Genomic DNA, 22,718 nt, shown 5'->3' on the forward strand with positions numbered 1-22,718 from the left:
CTCTATGTGATTCTCCTCTCTCTCTGTTTTTCTCTGTTTTTTATCTCTTGTATTCTTCTGCCTCGTTTTAAGTTTTCTTTTCCTCTGTAATTTTTTCTTCATTTCTTACTTAATTGATTCTCTCTCTATTTCTCTCTCAGATGCATTGAGTTAGAATACCCTCTGTTAGCTGAATATAATTTTAGGATCGACACGAGGAATCCTGATCTCTCCCTCTCTTTTCCATAACCATCCAACTTTATCTGATTCTCCTCTCTCTCTGTTTTTCTCACTCAGATGCATTGAGCTAGAGTACCCTTTGTTAGCTGAATATAAATTATAATTTCAGGAACGACACAAGAAATCCTGATCTCTCTAACTATCTCTTTTCTGTAACCATCCAACTCTATTTGATTCTCCTCTCTCTCTGTTTTTCTCTCTCAGATGCATTGAGTTAGAGTATCCTCTGCTAGCTGAATATGATTTCAGGAACGACACGAGGAATCCTGACCTCAGGTATGACATTCGTTTATTTTTTCCCGTTCACCACCGAACCGGGGGCCCGATACATACCATGGAAACCTTGATTTTGATTGGCTGCTGCAGGGCTCGAATTAATCTAAGGCCTTGGCCTCCGATGCCATCGGAATGGGCTTGATGCTGCTCCAACTATTTGTGGACTTTGGGCTAAATTAAGTGCCCTTTTTGCATGAGGCCTTTGTGCCCTGCAGTAATCCAGTGCATATGTCCCGTTGAAAAGTACATTTTACTTTTGATGCCCTTTTAAATGGCCTTGGATGCCCCGAAAATCAGGGGTGTGAGAGTTCAGATTTTTATCTGATTTCAGATTTTTTTTGGGTTTTTTTTTCAGCTTAATTTCACCTTATTTTTGGCCTTCCTCTGTACAAAAAGTATCGGAGCTCTTTCTATTTCAGACTTTTTCAACACTCTTCAGCTTTTTCAGATCTTTTTATTTGTGACTACTCACACCCCTGGAAAGTGAACATCGCCATCTGTTATAGCAGTGCCCCATTAGTAAAAAAAAATGGCCTTGCCCCCTTTGAATTCTTGATTCAAGCCCTGAATCAAATTTCATGCAAGATAGATCTAAAAAAGAAGTCAGAAAAAATTCTACCAGTTCAAAGATTCTTTCTGACTTATTTTTCATATCGAACATGCAATCTTATCTTCTGAGTTCAAGTCAGAAATGTCTGTATATGATGTATTTTTGTTCTATTTGCCAGCATTGATCTGGTACCAACCGCTGTCCTACATTCATACTTAAGGATGCGAATGCTGTGGTGGGATTTGAACCCTCGACCTTGTGGTTCAGAGTCCAGATACTTACCCACTGAGCCACTACACCTCTGTGTATGTACATGATGTATTTTATATTGTTCTATTTCACAGCATCGATTTGAAACCCACCACCGTCCTACGTCCATACCAAGAGAAGAGCTTGAGAAAGATGTTCGGCAATGGAAGGGCAAGGTCAGGGGTCATCGTACTTCCATGTGGTAAGCAGTAATGATAATAATACGCCATTGTAGTGTCGTGCAAACACATGATATAACATCCCTTGCACATAGTTACCCTTTCAAGGGGATTTTTTTTTTTTTTTTTTAAGAACATATAATTAACAATATAGCAAAAAGATGATAGCAATATGATCAAATATAAAAATTACAAATTTAAACTGCAGTGCAATTTCAACAAGAGTCAATCTTATAGAAAGAATAAAAATTTGTACAACAGCTGGGTCCTGTTTTATAAAGACTTGTTATAATAACAAATGCAAATTTCTATGACTTTACTATCAGCCAATCAAATTGAATGATTTCAGTAGCTTTAAACTGTAATTGCAAATTTGTAATTGAAGCAAGTTTTATGAAAGGGGCCCCTGGTGGAATTAGGAGCACCTTGAACCAACCATGGTTTGTTTTTGACAGGTGCTGGCAAGACATTGGTCGGGGTGACTGCTGCTTGTACTGTCAGGAAGCGCTGTATGGTGCTGTGTACATCGGGGGTGGCTGTTGAGCAATGGAGATCGCAGTTTAGGATGTGGTCCACCGTAGACGATGCCATGATATGTAGGTTCACTTCAGATGCTAAAGATAAACCGATGGGTAAGTGTGACAAAGGATTATTGTGTCTTGTACCAAGTTTGTACTTTGGAGTTGGGGAAACAGTGGATGGTATTGTTAAAATAGGAATTGTTTGATGTGACCTTGATTGGCAATTCTGATTACGAAAAGAATTATGGGCATAGATTGCTCTCTATCTATGAGTTCAGTAGATCTTCGTCTTTGATACCCAGGTTTACATGAAACCTTGTGGTTATGACGAAGGTGGTGATGGTGATGATGATAATGATGATGATGAAGAAGTGGATGATAAAGATGAAGAAGATAGTGATGATGATGATGATGATGATGATGGTGATATTCATGATGATGATGGTGATATTCATGATGATGATGATGGTGATATTCATGATGATGATGAAGTAGATGGTGATGATGACAAAGATAACGATGAGGATGTTGATGATAATACAAATATGCAAAGTATCATCAAGGTCAAATTTCACCTAAGATTGACAGTTTTCTGTGGTCTCAATACATTTAACATTTGTTTTTATTTGTATAGGCTGCACTATCTGTATCAGTACTTACTCCATGGTTGCTCATACTACAAAGAGATCCTGGGAAGCAGATCAGGTCATGCAGTGGCTCCAGTCACAGGAATGGGGCCTTATGATATTAGATGGTAAGTAAACATACTATCCTGTATTTAGATATCCAGATTAAAGACACATTTTTGCCAAATGCAAATGCATTTAGCTATGCAGCTCCGAGATTATGGAACCAACTTCCCCTTAGCGTTAGAATGACCCAGTCTGTTCCTTCTGTCAAGGCATTATTGAAGATGCATCTGTTTAAGGAAGCTTTGAATTAGTAATAAGATAATCATTTTAGTTAGTATAAGCAGTAGGAGTAACCAAAGCGCAGTAGAGTATATTCATATAGTGGCTGCAAATTTATCATTTATTATTTCATGGGGAAATTTGAATGAATTCAGGTGCATAACTTGTGTCAAGAATATAAGTCACATGCTTGTATTTTTTGTAGTATGAGATTTATGGCCAGCAGAATGAGCAGATGTTATGTAATACTGCCACAAATTCCACCCGTTGCTTTGTGGTAAAGTCATTGTCTGATTTTACCTTGCCAGACAGTTGCTCAGGGTTAATCAGGCATGGCACTGATAAAGTGTTGGACATGTGAATGAACATCTATTCGACAGTCTGTCCTGGTAGTTAAAAAAAAATATGACATTATTTTTAGTCATTTATAAATTAGTCACCTTTTTTATTATAAAGAAAATCCTTTTCGTTTGATTGTTTCAGAGGTGCACACCATCCCTGCCAAGCAGTTCCGTCGGGTCCTGACCCAGGTCCAGGCCCACTGCAAGCTGGGACTGACGGCTACCTTGGTCCGGGAGGACGACAAGATCGCGGACCTGAACTTCCTGATCGGGCCCAAGCTCTACGAGGCTAACTGGATGGAGCTGCAGAATCGAGGTTTCATCGCCAGGGTCCAGTGCGCTGAGGTCTGGTGTCCGATGGCTCCGGAGTTCTTCAGGGAGTACCTGGCCATCAGGACGAGGAGAAGATTGGTTAGTGATTACCCTACACATTTTTATCAATACTTTGATGAATTATTGCCACCTGCTATACTAAAATTGATCGATACTGTGGAAGCGTTGTGGTCTAGTGGTTCTGACTCTTGCCTTTTAATCAGAGGTTCGTGGGTTCGAATCCCAGCCATGGTATAAACTTCCTTCAGCAAGGGATTTGTCCATACTGTGCTGCACTCAACCCAGGTGAAGTAGATGGGTACCTGGCAGCATTAATTCCTTGAAAGGAAGAACCCGATCTGGTTAGCTGTGCTAAAGCCGGGGTAATAGTATATGGATGCAGCACTTAGAAACATATTATTGCATATTATTATTGCATATTATTATTATTGTTCTCATATTTATTTGAATGATGTAAAAGGCTTTGGGGAAAGATATACATTTTTCAGATTTACCAAATGTGGACCGCTATGAACACAAAAATCTTACACAAAGAGGGGTTATAAAAATAGTTTTAGAGGACCTTCGAAAAATAATTTTTCTTTTGGTGCAAGTGCAGTAAGTGTAATTGGTAATTCTATTACATTTATTTATTTTTTTCTCTACAGTTGCTGTATGTGATGAACCCCAACAAGTTCCGTGCATGCCAATTTCTAGTGAGATTCCATGAGCAGCGGAACGATAAAGTGATTGTGTTCTCTGATAATGTCTTTGCTCTAAAGCATTATGCCATCGCCATGGGGAAGTAAGTATTACCGTGGGAATAATTTTACTTCTTGAATTTTATTAGCATTTCTAGTTGTTAGAGAAAAGCTTTCAACTATGTTCTGTACAGTCCTATGTAAAATGAAAATTGCTACAAGAAGGGAATTTTATATTGCAGTAAAATAAAATGTGGAGCAAATTGCGATGTTTGAATGATATATGAACATTGCACTAACTTTGTAAAGCTTTAATTGATGAATTATTGACATTCAATATTTGTATTTGTAGTATTAAAATTCGACAGAGATGTAAATTGTGTATGATTTTCTTATTCTTGGCAAACCAATTACTCTGACTTTGATGATTGTTTGACGTATGGAAGGTTGATTTTTGCAGACTTTTTATTCTTCAAAATTCAGACTTTAGCCTCCCATTCCCTGTATTTTTTGCATTTCTTTAGCAGGCCCAAATGAATATGTTTTTGCATGTCTTTTCTCTCATATGTGTGCTGGATAGAGTAGAGTGTGCAATGTTTTCTTTTCTTTTGGTGGAGCGTTGTGGCCCAGTGGATTAGTCTCCCGATTTAGAAACCAAGGGTTATGGTAATTTCCTTCAGCAAGAAAATGATCTATAGTGTGATGCTCTCAACCCAGATGAGGTAGATGGGTACCTGGCAGAAATTTATTCCTCAACAGCTACTCTGCTAAAGCCAGGTTTTTTTGTTGCATTATTGTAGATCTCTTAGAGACTTCTGATAAAGTAAGTATTTCTATATAAGGAAGTATTATAATTTTTTTCATGCAGACCATACATCTATGGACCTACGAGTCAAGGAGAGCGGATGCAGATTCTCCAGAACTTCCAACATAATCCTGCCGTCAATACAATCTTCATCTCAAAAGTAAGTTGTATTTATGTTCTCAGGGGAATTTGCTTTATTTATTGGTCTCAGATGTATGGAATGCCATTCAGGGGGTAGGAATTGCTCCCTTCCTTCCTACTCTCCTTCCTTGGAAACTAAATCGTGTACAGTAACCAAGGGAAAGGGGCTCCGCTTGCTGTAATGTGAATCGCAAAGGTTCTGGTCGAAAGATTGAAAATGGCTCTTAAACAGAATATAAACTCAAAGAAAACAAAAGTTAATTGTCACATGGTACAAGGAGGAGGGGCGGGAGAAATGACTGGAAGAGATAGGAGGAGGGGGAGGAGGAGGATGGGGATAGGAGGAGGAGTGTGTTTTCACACATTACATGGTAGCCTAAAATGCAGAAGTATTGTGGTTTCTTGATGCATTTGGTCTCCAATATCATACAGACAGACATGGTCTTCAAGAAAACTATTCCTTGTTTTTGCTTCATCCCAATAGGTCGGTGATAATTCCTTTGATCTCCCCGAGGCCAATGTATTAATCCAGGTATCATCTCACGGCGGTTCTAGAAGACAAGAAGCTCAGCGGTTAGGACGTATCCTAAGAGCAAAGAAAGGTGGGTCTTCTAATGTCACTTTAATTCATTGTAGATTGCACCTATTAATTAAAGGGGAGGCTATAATAATAATATAATAATAACGGCATATTTACCCAAGATAGCCACTTCATTTCCGAAAACTGTTCTCCCAGCTGGCCCTGCTATTATTATTACCCCGGCTTTAGCACAGCTACCTTGATCGGGCGCTCGCGCATTCGAGGAATTTCTTCCTACTGGGTACCCATTCACCTCACCTGGGTCGAGTGCAGCACAATGTGGATAAATTTCTTGCTGAAGGAAATTACGCCATGGTTGGGACACCCTGATGTAATGATAATTTTCATAAAAGCAGGAAAACAAAATTGATGTATTAGTGAAGGTTTGGCAAAAATCCAAGAACATTGGACTTCATAATTTTGATAATCATCAGGTTGGAGATGTTATGAATTGATGCAGAGGTTTGAGCCCTGGCCACATCTTTCGGAGGGAGATGTCAGTCCCAGACATAAATAATCATGTTTGATCGATACACGTTTGAAAAAACTCAATGTAGTATGCCTCGTAATTGAGTCATAGAACTCTTTTTGGAATGCTCCCAAGGGAGTGGAGAAAGTGCATACATTGTGTGCCAGCATGACCAGGGTAATGATAATTACAAAACACTTAGAAACATTAAATATCAAGCGATATATAAACGTAACTATCATCATTGTTATTATTACACATATTAATTAATCAAATGATTCAAACAGCGTATAGTTACTGAAACAAAATTATGGATGACCATCTTATTTATTTCTTACAGGAGCTGCGGCAGAGGAATATAATGCCTTCTTCTACACACTGGTATCACAAGACACTCAGGAGATGTTCTATTCCCTCAAGAGACAAAGATTCCTTGTTAATCAAGGGTATAGCTTCAAGACTATCACCAAGCTAGCTGGAATGGATCAGGTAAGAGTGTGGTACACACAGTCAATCGGTCTAATAGCATTCGGTCTAATTCCAAAATTGATGATGTAGGGAGTGTGGTATACAGCCACTTGGTCTAATAGCATTTGGTCCAATTCCAAGATTGATGATGTAGGTAGTGTGGTATACAGCCACTTGGTCGAATAGCATTTGGTCCAATTCCAAGATTGATGATGTAGGTAGTGTGGTATACAGCCACTTGGTCGAATAGCATTTGGTCCAATTCCAAGATTGATGATGTAGGTAGTGTGGTATACAGCCACTTGGTCTAATAGCATTTGGTCCAATTCCAAGATTGATGATGTAGGTAGTGTGGTATACAGCCACTTGGTCTAATAGCATTTGGTCCAATTCCAAGATTGATGATGTAGGTAGTGTGGTATACAGCCACTTGGTCGAATAGCATTTGGTCCAATTCCAAGATTGATGATGTAGGTAGTGTGGTATACAGCCACTTGGTCGAATAGCATTTGGTCCGATTCCAAGATTGATGATGTAGGTAGTGTGGTATACAGCCACTTGGTCTAATAGCATTTGGTCCAATTCTAAGAGACAGATTTCTTGTCAATCAAGGGTATAGCTTCAAGACTATCACTAAGCTAGCTGGAATGGATTAGGTAAGGAGTGCAGGAAATGGCCATTTGGTCTAAAAGCATTTGGTCCAATTCCAAGATTGATCATGTAGGGACTGTGGTAAACAGCCACTTGGTCTAATTTTAAGAGACAAAGATTTCTTGTCACTCAAGGGTATAGCTTCAAGACTATCACCATGCTAGCTGGAATAGATCAGGTAAGGGGTATGTAATAGCTATGTTGGTGTAAGGGTGATTCATTCTCGAAAAAATTGTACAGTTCATTGTGCCACCCAACTTTTCGCATGATTCCTGAAACATCTATGTCAACATAGTAACATGATCAAGGCTTATTTGATACTTATAGTATCTATCTCTAAAGTCGGTTTTCCCCTTCCTTTTTTTGACGCCCTGTATTATTGATAGAGTTTCTTTATTGTTTGTGTGCAGGAGAACCTGAAGTATTCTACCAAGCAGGAACAGCAGCAGCTTCTACCGCAGATGCTAGCTGCTACTGATGCAGATTCTGCGATATCTATCTCTTAAGTCTGTTTTCCCTCTTTTTTGGTGGGACACACTGTATTATTGATAGTGTTTCTTTATTGTTTGTGTGCAGGAGAACCTGAAGTATTCGACCAAGCAGCAGCAGCTTCTACCGCAGGTGCTAGCTGCTACTGATGCAGATGCTGCGATAGCCATCTCTAAAGTCTGTTTTCCCTCTTTTTTTGGGGGGACATTCTATATTATTGATAAAGTTTTTCTTTATTGTTTGTGTGCAGGAGAACCTGAAGTATTCAACTAAGCAGGAACAGCAGCAGCTTCTACCGCAGGTGCTAGCTGCTACTGATGCAGACGCTGTGATATCTATCTCTAAAGTCTGTTTTCCCTCTTTTTTGTGGGACGCCTGTATAATTGATAGAGTTTCTTTATTGTTTGCGTACACGAATACCTGAAGTATTCAACTAAGCAGGAGCTAGCTGCTACTGATGCAGATGCTGCGATATCCATCTCTAAAGTCTGTTTTCCCTCTATTTTGGGGGGGACATTCTATATTATTGATAAAGTTTTTCTTTATTGTTTGTGTGCAGGAGAACCTGAAGTATTCGACCAAGCAGGAGCAGCAGCAGCTTCTACAGCATGTACTAGCTGCTACTGATGCAGATGCTGCGATATCCATCTCTAAAGTCTGTTTTCCCTCTTTTTTTGTGGGACACCCTGTATTATTGATAAAGAGTATCTTTGTTGTTTGCGTACACAAATACCTGAAGTATTCAACTAAGCAAGAGCAGCAGCAGCTTCTGCAACATGTACTAGCTGCTACTGATGCAGACGTATCTCTTAAGTCTGTTTTCCCTCTTTTTTTTGTGGGACACACAGTATTTTTGAGAGTGTTTCTTTATTGTTTGTGTGCAGGAGAACCTGAAGTATTCTACCAAGCAGGAACAGCAGCAGCTTCTACAGCATGTACTAGCTGCTACTGATGCAGACGTATCTCTTAAGTCTGTTTTCCCTCTTTTATTTGTGGGACACACAGTATTTTTGAGAGTGTTTCTTTATTGTTTGTGTGCAGGAGAACCTGAAGTATTCGACCAAGCAGGAGCAGCAACAGCTTCTACCGCATGTACTAGCTGCTACTGATGCAGACGCTGTGATATCTATCACTAAAGTCTGTTTTCCCTCTTTTTTGTGGGACGCCTGTATAATTGATAGAGTTATTTTATTGTTTGTGTGCAGGAGAACCTGAAGTATTCGACCAAGCAGGAGCAGCAGCAGCTTCTACAGCATGTACTAGCTGCTACTGATGCAGATGTATCTCTTAAGTCTGTTTTCCCTCTTTTTTTTGTGGGACACACAGTATTTTTGAGAGTGTTTCTTTATTGTTTGTGTGCAGGAGAACCTGAAGTATTCGACCAAGCAGGAGCAGCAGCAGCTTCTGCAGCATGTACTAGCTGCTACTGATGCAGACGCTGAAGAAGAAAGAGTACCCGGTGACAGTCTCAGACCAGGATCTCAGGTGAATAAAAACTCTATGGCCCAAATTCACAAAGGTGGTTTTTAAAACCATCAGTTGAACCCATGGTTTATGCAGATTTCCTGTATTAAAAAATGCCCAATGCTGATGCACGCTTTTGTCACAGTGCGCCAAATTGATGTCTGTGGTTATCCACGCTCTTTTATTCATGAGTCCACTCTTCAAACGGTGGACTCATGAATAAAATAGCATACTTAACCATGGCAACAGGCATCAATTTGGTGCGCTGTGGCAAAAGCGCGCATCAGCATTGGACATTTGTTTAATATACGTGTTAAATAAGGGGAATTTATACATGAAATCTGCAAAAATCATGGATTCAACCGATGGTTTTAAAAACCACCTTTGTGAATTCGGTCCTGTATCTTTGTCTCTCTCTCTCTCTTCTTCATGTTTAGAGTATAGTCCTATTTGAAGAGTGTAACTCATACCAGGGGTGCGTCTCACAAAGATTTAAGTGTGGCTTAGAGTCATGCTTAAACGCCAACGCACTCTTGTTATTTAACACCTAATCTGATTGATGGATATGCGGTAGTGCGTGTCCTGTGCACACGATCTGACCATTGTAGTGATGTTTTATATACCGCACGCAACTGGGAATTTAAGTGCAACTATAAATCACACCAATTTTTGTGAAAAACCCCAAGATTGTAGATTGTTGAGGTTGCAATCCCAAGAAAACATGACATTGAGTGCATGAGAAGATTCCGCAGGCAATTTTTTTTTGTCTTGTATCACATTGGCATCTCATTTATAGTTCATTTGTACCTTGTAGTGGTCTTCCCTGCAGCGCTCCACCAGAACGGTTTATGAGAGTGGTAATATCATTTATTAAGGTTTTAGGTTTTGGGAGGGCCTTTGTAATTTGTTTTTGAAGATATCTATACTTTTTGAAGTATGATTTTCCATATCATTCTGCAGACCTTCTCATTTTGTTTCGTTTTGATCTGTATGCCAGCTAACGTTATTCTTCCCACATTTTCCAGCACCATTGTGCATAGTAGTCTGTGTAGGTAACGGAAATTCATTTTAGCTACAATTTCACTCAGTTGGTAGAGCGTCCGTCTCACAACCTGGAGGTTGGGAGTTCGAACACCCGGCCGCGTCAGACCAAAAGCGGCTGCCTGGCCCACGATCAATTTGGCAAAGCAAATTTTCTGAGTATTTCATTTCATGTCTATTTCAAACAATAAAATATGGATTATCAATTCTTGTGTCTTGTACAGGTTGTGCGTCGTGTTGGCAACATGAGTTCAATGTCTGGTGCCGATGATCAAGTCTACATGGAATACCAGACAAAGTCCTCCAAGAGCGTTCATCCGCTCTTTAAGAAATTCAGGAGATGATGTGGACTAGCTAGAACTTCTAGTGAGGACATTACAAGGAGGGGAATCTGGACCTGTATACAAGTTCTTTGAGGTTATTCCAAGATAGACATGTTAAGAACAGATGTCTTCTGAGAAGGAATTTAGGAGGGGAACTTGGACCTGTATACAAGTTCTTTGAGGTTACTCCAAGATCAACATATTTGGATCAGATGATGTAGTCTTATGATGAGGGGTTCCGATCCAGTCTCCCAAGTTCTTTGAACTGCAAGCGAGGTTATCTTAAGATAACCATCTTAAGAACAGTTCAAGATGGTACAATTTCTCTGAGCTTTGAACGATATCTGCAAGAACAGATGAATTCCTCTCATCATCCGCTTCTCAAAATGTTTGGATGGTAGAAGATTCTCTGAACTACTATTGAGTTCATTGCAGATCAATGTGCGAGGAACAGATGATATCCTCTGAAAATATAAATCCTATCGTTCAGAAAGGACTGATTCGTTGGACAGTGGTAACAGATCAGTGAAGTACTAGTGAGGTTGGTCCATGATATAGCAGATGATGGATGTCCTTTTAGAATCTTCTCCCTTTTTCTTAAAGAGACTCATGATTTTAGAAGTATTTCAGTTCTGTGAGCTACAAATGATGTTTATGAGAAACCATTGGAAGATCAGTCTCTATGATGTGGAGAGCATACTTTTTCATTGTAAGAAAAGGCTAATCACATAGATGATAGCTCCACATGCTTTAGACACATTGAGCTGTTATTTCTGTGACACATTTAAAGGGATGGTCCACTCCAACAAAGCTAAGTGCAGAAAATTCCATCAAAATTTCAAATTGTCTTATTTTCCATCCAAATTTGATGACTTTTTCCGCATTGTGCTTGATTATTTTGTTTCTATTTATTCAAATCAACTTTTGTTTGGGTGGACTTGGCCTTCAACTTTGAAGGAAAAGTGTTGTCAGTTTTCTTGTGGAATGACACCATTTGGATGTTAAGCCCCTTTCACAATTGGTGCGACTGCTTACAACTGTTGCGATTCTGTGCAACATATATTGTGACCAAGTGATCGCAAACCATCGCACAAGCAATTGTGAAAGCCCCTTTAGTCATCCAGAATGGAATTAGGTTTATGATCAAAAGACATTATGGCCCAAATTCAGAAAGGTGGTTATGAAATCGGTTGAACCCATGGAGATTTCTTGTATAAATTACACTTTATTTACCTCGTGTACTAAAAAATGTCCAATGCTGATGCGCGCTTTTGTCACAGTGCGCCAGATTAACGCCTGTTGCCATGGTTGAGCATGCTATTTTATTAATGAGTCCACCGTTTTAACGAGTCCACCGTTTTTAACAGTGGACTCATGAATAAAATAGCATGCTCAACCATGGCAACAGGCATTGATTTGGAGCACTGTAAAAAAAATCGCGCATCAGCACTGGACATTTTTAATGAATGTGGTAAATTAAGCATAATTTTTACAGGAAATCTGCATAAACCATGGATTCAACCGATGGTTTTGAAAGCCACCTTTGTAAATTCAGGCCTTTGTAATGCCACTGGAAATTACTTTTTGTCAAAATCATCAATTTCCCTCGACTGACAGATGTCAAGGGCTGAGCAGGCTTGGCCGAAGAGTTTCTCACTGGAACACCAAGTTTGGCTTCCCCTAAAGGACTCAATATTACAAGCATTTCAAAAGCTTTTTCACAAGTCTGGGCCCCATTGCATAAAAGTTACTGTTAATGTAACTTTGTCATCCAATGAAATCCTGGATTTTGATTGGCTGATAAGCATTGTTACCATGGTAGTTACCGTTGGACGGCAAAGTTACCATAATAGTAACTTTTATGCAACGAGGCCCTGGGCTAAACCATCGCCAATGAATATACCATTTACCACAAGAAAGGATCACCAGTCGTTCTTAAAGTCGCTCTTAACTTACGAACAGCTTTATGAAACACCCACCTGGGGAGCGTTTCATCAATATTTTCATCCGACAAGTTGTCAGATCTGACATCTTTCCATGATTTTGATTGGCTGAGAGGCACTGTTCCTATGGTAACTGTCGGATAAAATGGGACTTGTCGGATAAAACGTCCGACAAGTCCTTTCATGAAATGCCCCCCAGGACTCTAGTCAGCGAAAAGTAATTCACTAACCGTGAAATCTGACGTCCATGTGACTTTAACCCTTTCAATATTACAATTCATTCATTTTCATGAAAATCCATTTTAAAAATAGGATTAAGTGCTGAGCTTTTTATTTTCCTAATTCTTTCATTCTTTTTATAAGTTCATTGTGTCCAATATGTCAAGCATGCCAGTGAACCAAGGACTAATATGAATAAGCAAGATATTCTTGGTAAAAATAAAGACAATAAATAAACACAAACAGTCTGGGTGGAGTCTTTCATTGAGTATTCCATTTTTATTACATTTTATGTAAGAATACAAATCACAATAAAAATATTAAAATATAACTAATCCCACACACATTTGATCAATATAAACATAATTGGTGGTTTTTCTCATATCAATGGTTTAGTTATTAACCTAAGGTTAATTTTGACCACACTTTTAAAGTGCTAGTTATCAACTCATTCACCAAGTATAAACCTTCTTATGAAAGGTGAAGAGGAGGATAATATGAGTATACCATTAATCTCATTTAGATAATAATCACATTATCTTAGCAATCCAAAGAGATTTGGAATAAAATTCATGTTACTCAGCCATTTTCAGCCGCTGGAATTCAAATTGGACATCTAGAGCTCTCTATCCCTAATATATATGGTTCCATGACATTTGCTCTGATGGAAAATCAGCATGTTTAGCCAAACATAAAACCTAACCTTCAAACCTAAACAAACCCTTATCCTTTACATTATTCTCAACCAAAAACTTACAATGCTACTCATAACTCTAACCCCATGCCCTGAGAGATCAAGACCGGAGCAAATGTTGTGTCACCATAACATTCATTTGATTTGGCATCTTATCAAAATAAAATTTTGATCTTATATCTGGTAATGCATCCAATAAATTACATCTTTATTTCATACCGTCTCCTTCAAATCATACCTGTTTTAGAACACAAACATTCTTAATGATCTAGTAGTGAATTAGAATAGTGACATGCACTTCAGAGGGATTTACCAAAACTAAAGAAAAGTTGTAAAGCTTGTTTTACCTTTCAGAATAAATATGAAATGTTCTGGACTCTGCTCAGTTGACAGACAATTATACTGTCTTTAAAAATAATCACTTCATCACCAAGGACAACATACATTTTGCCCATTTCATATTAGAAAGGACTTATAACTGTTGTAACTTTGCCATTATGGCAACTTCCATGGTAACCTTGATTTTGATTGGCTGCGAGCCCTGTTACCATGGTATTTGCCACAATGGAAAAGTTACAACAGTTGTAACTCTTTATGAAATGGGGCCCCTTATTTTCTGAGGAAAAGGGGGAAATTCACAGTAAAGCTCAGATAAATCAAGACAGAATATATAGTGAACAGGATCAATGAAAATTAGACAAAATTTAAAAACATGATTCTGAATGTACAAATCATACAAATCAATCACACAAATTAGCAAATCTGTGATCTGTAAAGTAAGCTTATCTAATATTTACCCTGCGCATGACTTTATTTTTTATCCAGTAAATGTTGTAAAAAGGGGCGGGGTGGGTTTGCAGGATATAAAATTTCCAACCGAGATGTAGTGTTGAAAGTGTAAAATGATGCAAAATCAAACTGCAAATACCAATTTTGATTTTTAATGTGTTGTGTTATCGACCAATAATGGAGGAGGGGGTCCAAATGAGAAACCAAAACAAGCAATAGGATGAGGAACAAGACATGGATGATGCAAAAGGAAAAGAAAAATAAGGAAGAAGTTCTGCATGGAAAGATGATCCAATGGGTTATTTTTCTTCCAGTGAGTTGTGTGCGTTGCTATGTCAGTGAATACCTCAACATCCGTAAGGCATCCTCTGAAAGCCCTCTATGTAGTTCAAGGGCCCGTTTCATGAAGTCTTACAACTATCGTAACTTTGCCATTATTGTCTTTCCATGGAAACCTTGATCATGATAGGCTTCTGAGTCCTGTTACCATGGTAGTTGCGATAATGGCAAGCTAACAATCGTTGTAACTGAACTCTTTATGAAACAAGCCTTAAGTTGAGTATTGAGACACCCACACTGAATTGTGTACCAGAAATGCTGACAGTTACGGGATCATCATACAAAAGTGCAAAACAGAGAAGGGAAAGAAAAGGATATCAGTACACGGTTCAATTCTGTGGAATAATATTCCATCTGCAGTAGGAAGGGCTGCAACTTTACAATCATTTATTTCATCCTATTGGAGAAACCGTAGATATTAACCCAGGTTATAAGACACAACTTGCTAAAGTTTACTCTTTTTGTATCATTCTAATTTTGTTGTCCTTTGCCTTTTTTCTTTTGTATGTGTTAAAATGTAGCCGGGCCCTCTGGGAGAACAGTGTATGTCACTGATGAGGCTACCCTGGAAAAATAAGACTTTATAATAATAACAATCACTCCCTTCTCAGAAGGTATGACGAAAAATAAAGAAATCTACATTCTACAAGATGCCTCTGAGATCACATGATTTCTATCAGGTAAATTGCCAATTGGTCCACACCCACTTGGTCTACTTTCCATTTGGTCTCATTCCACATGGTCTAATCCTAGTTCGTCTACAACCAGTAAGTCTAACAATTTGGTCTAGTTGCCAGCCAAAGTACCTTTTGTCTAATTTGGTCTTGCATTTTTTTCTTACCTGATACCAAGAAAGCATGAATGCTTGTAAGCAAGTAACCAGAGGACCTGGTAATGAGGATAAATGCCTTACCAAAGGGCACTAGCATACCAAGTGGGAAATCGAACCTTGGTCACCGGAACCCCCGCTTTACCGACTGAGCTATCGCGTACCTAGTTAGGCTATACCCAATACATCCAGTACCCATTTGGTCTAAAAACCATGTAGTCTATATGATTAGCTCAACTGCGCATGAACCACATATTCACATAACAAATGCGAAAAAGTATTAAAGTAGATGAAATGAAATTAGACCATGTGGGCAAATGGCGATGAGACTTTGTGGGTATTAGACCAAGTTTAGTTTCCACCAAATGGCAATTAGACCAAGTTGATAGAAGTGGACCAAATGGGTTTAGCAGACGTACCATTATACTTCAGGTAACTCTGCCGAAGTCAAATCTTCTGGGAGCACAGATATCAGGGCCCCGTCTTACAAAGAGTTACAATTGATCCGATCAACCACAACTATGGAAAGCCAGCCAAGTCAACATCTAAAATGCATGATTGTTTCAAATGTTTTCTAGATATGATGTATACTAATACATTCATTGTTGTCTTGACAATTTGATGTGTTCCTCTTTGATTACAAGTGAACTTTGTGTAAAATTTTGGTAGGAAATTATGACAATTATGGATTTCCGTAGAGTTGAGATTGATCGAATCAATCGCAGCTCTTTGTAAGAGGGGACCCTGTTCGATTTAGGAGTAATTTGACTTCGAAGAATTATAACACGTTTTGAATAATCCGGTCTGAAATATTGATTTGAGTGAGGCGATTATTCGGCTTATGAAAGGTCGACTTAGGCAGAGTTACCTGTATGTGGGAAGCAGATCAACTGCTAGTAGTCCCAAGTGAATATATATCTATCCAACTGGCTTGTCCTTCAGCTGACCAGTAAACGATTGAAACATTACTTTGACGTGGGTCATGTCGCAGAATGGTTGGTTGCTCGTTTGCTTGCATCGACACATCAGGTACGGTTTGCTCTTCTCGACCTCGAACCGGACTGGTTTAAACTCGGTGGGTTTGTGAGCCCCGTCACAAAATGGCTGCAAGAGTTTTAAAAAAATAATGATAACATTTGATGGAGATACATTCATTTTCATGTTATCATTCTTTCTTCTTTTATTATTTTTTTCACTTATTCTTTCTTTATTCCCTTCTTCAGGGTCTTACAAAGTAATTATCACATCTTTCTTCTTATGAATTGGAATGGTGACATAGGTCACACTTGACGATCGTGCATTTGCACTAACTACTCCCAAGCTATGGAATAGCCTGCAAATTGACGTAAGCTCTAGCTCCACCACTATCTTCAAATCTAAAGTGAAAACCTATCTCTTTAGTTAAGAAAATTGTTGTAAATGTAGAATGAAGTAAAAAGTACTAGCTGAGAGCACAACTGAATTTATTTGTATAAAGGCTGCACAATATGTGGGCGCGTCATTGTCTAGTGGTTCTGACTCTCGCCTTTCAAACAGAGGGTCGTGGGTTCGAATCCTATCCATGGCGTGTTTTCCTTCAGCAAGAAATTTATCCGCACCGTGCTGGACTCGACCCAGGTGAGGTGAATTGGTACCCGGCAGGAATAAATTCCTTGCATGCACAGAGCGCCGGTGATGGTAGCTCAAGCTAAAGCCGGGGTAATAATAGCAGCACTTTGTTTCCTCAGGCAAAAAGCGCTTTCTAAATCCAGCTATTAAATATTATATGAATTCATATTTATTATTGTATTTATCATGAACTTTTGGGGGATTTTCCAAAATTAATGGTAGGTCATAACTATCATCTGGGTTCTCACATCAATTTACCTGTTTCTTACTCAGTCCACATTTACACCAAGAATATTTCTTGCCAGCCTCCAGCTTCACCATGGTAGGTATCATCTTGGCTATGTATGTTCCTTTGGGCCCAACCTTCAAGCTACGCTCCTATCAAATAAATCATTAAAAGGAAGAAATGTGTACATATATAATAATATATCATCATTTTCACTGGCGGATCCAGGGGGGCACAGCCGGCCCGTACCCCCCCCCCCCTTTTGAGAGGCACAATCAAAATTTGTAATGTAAAAATGCTGATAAAACAGAAGTGTGCCCCCCCCCCTTACGAAAGTGAAGACCTTTATTTTTCGTGGACGAAATCCCCTTAAATTTTGGTTGAATCTTTTTTTTTTTGCTTGTCAAATTTTTCCTCCGGAAAATGTGCCCCCCCCCCCCCCGGCCCCCTTTGAAAAATCCTGGATCCGCCCCTGATCATTTTACTCAGACTACAAGTAGGCCAAAAGGCAATGGTACATGTATGTATTTCCTCTCTGCAATGTAAGTTGACAATTAATAAATAATAATAATAACAATAATAATTTAATCCCATTAATAATAATTATGACAATACTCTACAAGAGGGATGTAGGCTCTAATGGAATAATATCATTTTCTTGAAGTTAAAAAAAAGATGGTAAATATAACCAATTGTAGAAGTCCTGCCTTTTCACAGTTAAAAAACACTTTCCACTTCGAGTAATACCAGTATTATGGTCACTAAAATGATACAAATTAGAAGAGGGTGTGATTACTAGTTGAAATCTGAAATCTTGGCAAAATTATTTCAATACATTTTTGGTGTAGCTAGACCTCTATTCATGGGATTGTTGGAAAGTATGACGAATTTCAACCAATTATTCTTTCTTCTTCTACCATTATCTTGTAGAGTTTTGTCGTACTTGTTTGACAATTATGTGATTGATATATAAAACCTACACCTACATTGCTACAATTATATCAGATTCAAGCCAACTTGATTTGGATCTACTGCCCACTGCCTGGGCCTGGCCACTTGTTCACTGCAACCATCCTGCCTGTGGGGAATCTACAGGTAGGACTATGGTTAGACAGGAATAACCGTCGTTTCTGGGGATTTATTCAACAATTTCTGACATTTTACTGTAATCCCCATTTACCGACGGTAGGGTGTACGTGTGGGCTCGCATGTGTTCTCATTCCCTCCCTTTTGTCAATTCACAGTCCAAAGTTTGATGTAATTTTACACATCGAATTTACAATCTAAGGATGTATAAACAACAAACTTTTAAAACTTGATGTTTTAACATTTAAATACTTTAAACGATATAGATGAAAAAGGCATGAAAAATATACTTTACCGATGTTTAATTGGGTTGAACACGATAAAAATGGTCAAAATGGCAGCCAAACTATAAAATATTTACAAACGAACGTCAACAATCACGAATGTGATATCGATATTGCTTTCGATATTATACGATCTGCTCCATATGCGAACGAAACCGAAGATAAACGATACTAGTTATACTAGTACTAGTACTAGTTATAATCGCGATATATCGATTCGAGACATTAAGTTAATACGATAATGACGTCATTTAAGATGGCAACTTGCAAGAAAAAACGTCAGGTCAGGTGAAAATGTCTTAGATGACAGATTTCTCAATCATCCAGAGGATTTTTTTCAATAACTCCGGCCCAAGGTATGCAATTGCTTAATTTATTTATATTTCCCTGATAATGGAAACCATGAAACTTTCAATTTTGCTTAAAAAACAGTTTTAAATCGCGATCTATAAAACGCTAGTTCACTATACGTTGGCTGTAGGTACGGGGCCCCATCCCCTTCAGTCTATGTATGGTGAGTGGAGCCAACGTAGTTCAGCGGAACAAACAAAATACAGAGACTGAAGCTTTTGGTCTAGACTATGGTATACCGATGCTGTACATAGCGCACACTTTAAAAAATCATTAAAATATCACTTTTGTGACCAAAATTACTAATTTCCATACAGTTGCAATTTATTTTTCATTAGTAACTTGGGAATAATCTTTGTATTCACCAGAGCGCTCAAAAACTTGATTTTTGGGCATATTTTTGTGTACGCCCTCTATTGGTGGAAAGTAATATGGCAAGAAAATTTTCATTTTTTGATCTCTATTTTTAATTAAGAAAAATTAATTTAAAGAATCAAATTTACTTAAGAGCCAAGTTGTATGACGAAGAGGTGTAATGGAAACTGTCAGTGTAAAAAAATTCAAGCATTTGTCCCAAAGAAAAAGAGAAAATAAGCCAAACATTGCCACCCTTATTTTGCCACACATGGAGATATAACTGAGAACAGTGTGAGTGTTATATCATAACCTTGTTCATTGAATGAGTGGATATAACCTTGTTCTCAGTTTTATCTCCATGTGTGGCAAAATAAGGGTGGCAATGTTTGGCTTATTTTCTCTTTTTTTTGGAGGACAAATGCTTGATTTTTTTACACTGACAGTTTCCATTACACCTATCCTATTCGTCATACAACTTGGCCCTTAAGTAAATTTGATTCTTTAATTTATTTCTTAATTAAAAATAGAGATAAAAATTAAATGAAAATTTTCTTGCAATATTAATTACTTTCCACCATTAATAGAGGGCGTACTCAAAAATATGCCCAAAATTCAAATTTTTGAGCGCTCTAATGAATACAAAAATTAATCCCAAGTTACTAATGAAAAATAAATTGCAACTGTACGTAAATTAGTAATTTTGGTCACAAAAGTGATATTTTATTAATGATTTTTGAAAGTGTGTGCTCTGTACAGCATTGGCATGCCATAGACATAGTCCTACCTGTAGATTCCCCACAGGCAGGGTGGTTGCAGTGAACAAGTGGATCTATCTACGGTTTACCAGCATCATAGCATGTGCATGTGTCTCCAACCCGCATGTGTCTCCCATCCCCGCCGGGGCGCGCCGGGCGCGATCGCGAGTCTACCTACCGGTACGGTGATCAAGCTGCAAGCACCTTGATGCCGACAGAGTCCCTTACTCAAATTCATAGACGCCCTTAAAAGTGCCATCCTGGGCAATTAGTCTCCCTGATTTTATTATTTTTCCCCGACAAGATATCTCCCTCGCCCTCTTTTCAGCCGGCCAAGTGTGCCACACGTACACCAAAATTGACAAGATGATGAATCTTCAAGTATCTTGTTTGACCCATTTGTTTACATGAATAAACTTAAATACCAGCCGTTCTTGTGAATATATGGCGCATGCTAGCAAAATAAAACTATATAAATTTACTTGCTGCCTGTAAGACAAAAAAGTTTCATATTCTCTCTTCATTCTGCCGCTCTGATTATTTCCCTGCGCCATCCCATCCCCATGATCTATCTATCTATCTATCTAGCTGGCTATAGCTATTATCTATCTCCGGATCTATATCTATATCTTTAATAGCTATCTATCTATCTGCGGATCTATCTATATCTATCTATCTATCTATCTATCTACCTACCTACCTACCTATTTATCTACCTATACCTATCCGATCTATATATATCTCCCCCCCCCCCCTCTCTCTCTCTCTCTCTATCTATATCTAATGGCAGCTATGGGGCCTCCAAAAATGTGAGAATTACAATCTAAAAAAGACAATAGGGCCTTTTAGGGTAAAAATACGTATTATGTAAAAAAAATTAAGGAACCCCTTTTAAATGGGGTGGGTAATGTTGGAGTGACCTTTTATTATGTTTTATTATTATAAACACAGCATTTATTATGCGCCATCTATCTAGTAAACTATTTCGAGGCGCAGACTAGCCAATATATGAGCCGGGGAAATGCGAACCATGCAGGTGATCAACATGGCTTTTGAAGTTTGAACTCAATCTTTTCTCTTTCTTTCATTCTTGCTTGTCAGATAATTTTGAAGAAATTAAAGCCCCCCCGGCCTGCCCGCCCACCATGCAAGGGGTCAAAGAGTCCCTATCTTAAAAGTTTTATTGCGAAGAAGGCTTGGGCCGCGGGGGTATCACTCAACATTATAAAGCTTGTGGACTTTCTAAATGGACTTTAAGGTAGCTTACCGGTAGCTTAACAATTCAGGGAACGCTTGTCAAGGATACCGTTTTGTTAATTCCAATACTTGTTTAGGGTATGGTACGTTTAATCACACGTCAATATATACTTGCCCTTACATGTTAAGGGGTGCATTTTCAGAACATGGAAAATACCTTGTTTAGGGTGCTTTTCGAAACCTCATGGTACGCATGGTATCCACTCGTCAATTGAAATGCCCCCCCCCCCGGGGGGGGGGCTTGCCTCAAGGGCTCAATGGCCATATAGTCCAACTCCAGCATGCAGGCCAACCCTTTCCTAGCTGATTCTATTTTTATCATTATGTTGGTGCCCCCTCAGTCCCCGGGGCCAAGCCCCCTAGCTTGGATTGATATGTAAGCCAATTTCACCGTAAGCCTACTGGAATATAATATTGGTATTATTACATTGTATGTACTAATAACACCTTGTAAGAATACATCTCTTTGGGTCACTTTGAGAACAATAAAACGACATTTAAGGACGTTCCACAGTTAAAGTGAAATCCATGTCATTTTCACCAAACTTTGCTCATAGATACTTTAGACCCTTAATATTCGAAATATGCAAAAATTAACATAGGTCCATGTGCTTGATTTTTTGCTATAGAGCTTCAAAGTTCACTCAAATTGATGTTCTTAAGAAATGCGCATTCAAAAGAATTTGGCATTTTTAGACCGCCCAAGATTACTACAATGAGTTTAAACCTCTATTACTCCGTCAAAATACATGAAAAAGTCATCAAATTTCGCAAGAGAGTTAATAATTGTATCGTTAGAATGGAGAATCTATTTATAGTGCTATTTGTTTGCAATTTTAAGTTTAACAGCACTGTCAGTTCTTAAAAATGGCGTAAAAGAAAACAAAATCCCAATCTAAAAAATGTGAAATTTCAGTAACAAACTACAAACGTACAATAAATGCTGCACTTTATTCAAAATCCATGTCATTTTCACCAAAATTTGCAGAGTTGTAGAGGAAGGTATACCTAAGAGGTACAAACATTAAAAAATAGGGGTTAATGTGCTTGTTTTTAAACTATCAGCATTTTTATTAGAGCAAATGTGCTTTTTAAAACACCAAAAATGCACCGAATGCTTTGTATCTATGTGAAGAAAAAAATCAAAACCACTCTACCATTTACTCAAACTCGTGGTAATATTCGTGATTCTTGGCAGCACTGCAGAGTAAAGTATTTTGAAATTGTAGAGCATTTTTTTGAATGGTCCATGGAATAATTCAATTTTTTAGCTTTATGAAATAACGCATCG

General features: G+C 38.4%; 2 protein-coding genes across 2 annotated transcripts in view; one reads left to right on the forward strand and one right to left on the reverse strand.

Moving 5' to 3' along the window:
• The window catches only part of LOC129274976 (general transcription and DNA repair factor IIH helicase subunit XPB-like), a 26,652-nt gene extending 13,663 nt beyond the window's left edge, over positions 1-12,989 (forward strand). Inside the window, exons 9-19 of the mRNA XM_064108768.1 lie at positions 424-495; positions 1,390-1,496; positions 1,929-2,105; positions 2,629-2,748; positions 3,389-3,657; positions 4,227-4,363; positions 5,128-5,224; positions 5,690-5,807; positions 6,595-6,743; positions 9,225-9,347; positions 10,592-12,989. Of these exons, the coding sequence (XP_063964838.1) occupies positions 424-495; positions 1,390-1,496; positions 1,929-2,105; positions 2,629-2,748; positions 3,389-3,657; positions 4,227-4,363; positions 5,128-5,224; positions 5,690-5,807; positions 6,595-6,743; positions 9,225-9,347; positions 10,592-10,711 (1,489 nt within the window). The 3' untranslated portion in view covers positions 10,712-12,989. The remainder of the gene's footprint in view (positions 1-423; positions 496-1,389; positions 1,497-1,928; positions 2,106-2,628; positions 2,749-3,388; positions 3,658-4,226; positions 4,364-5,127; positions 5,225-5,689; positions 5,808-6,594; positions 6,744-9,224; positions 9,348-10,591) is intronic.
• LOC129274483 (CDGSH iron-sulfur domain-containing protein 3, mitochondrial-like) lies at positions 12,207-20,608 on the reverse strand. The gene is made up of 3 exons (XM_054911286.2): positions 20,349-20,608; positions 17,370-17,489; positions 12,207-16,607 (listed from the first exon to the last, which is right to left on the reverse strand). Exons 1-3 carry the CDS (start codon positions 20,427-20,429, stop codon positions 16,422-16,424), a joined length of 387 nt encoding a protein of 128 aa, XP_054767261.2. The 5' UTR covers positions 20,430-20,608; the 3' UTR covers positions 12,207-16,421.
• Positions 20,609-22,718: the final 2,110 nt, after the last annotated feature.

The sequence above is a fragment of the Lytechinus pictus genome, chromosome 13 (assembly GCF_037042905.1).
Source record: "Lytechinus pictus isolate F3 Inbred chromosome 13, Lp3.0, whole genome shotgun sequence".
Taxonomy (NCBI): domain Eukaryota; kingdom Metazoa; phylum Echinodermata; class Echinoidea; order Temnopleuroida; family Toxopneustidae; genus Lytechinus; species Lytechinus pictus.

What these genes read in the sequence shown, in the direction of transcription:
- LOC129274483 (XM_054911286.2), bottom strand. Translation starts at nt 20,429, where the DNA reads ATGGCACTTTTAAGGGCGTCTATGAATTTGAGTAAGGGACTCTGTCGG. An exon ending in GCAGCTTGATCACCGTACCG is followed by an intron (nt 17,490 to 20,348) that starts GTAGGTAGACTC and finishes TTTATTTGATAG; the next exon opens with GAGCGTAGCTTGAAGGTTGG. An exon ending in GTGGACTGAGTAAGAAACAG is followed by an intron (nt 16,608 to 17,369) that starts GTAAATTGATGT and finishes AAACTCTTGCAG; the next exon opens with CCATTTTGTGACGGGGCTCA.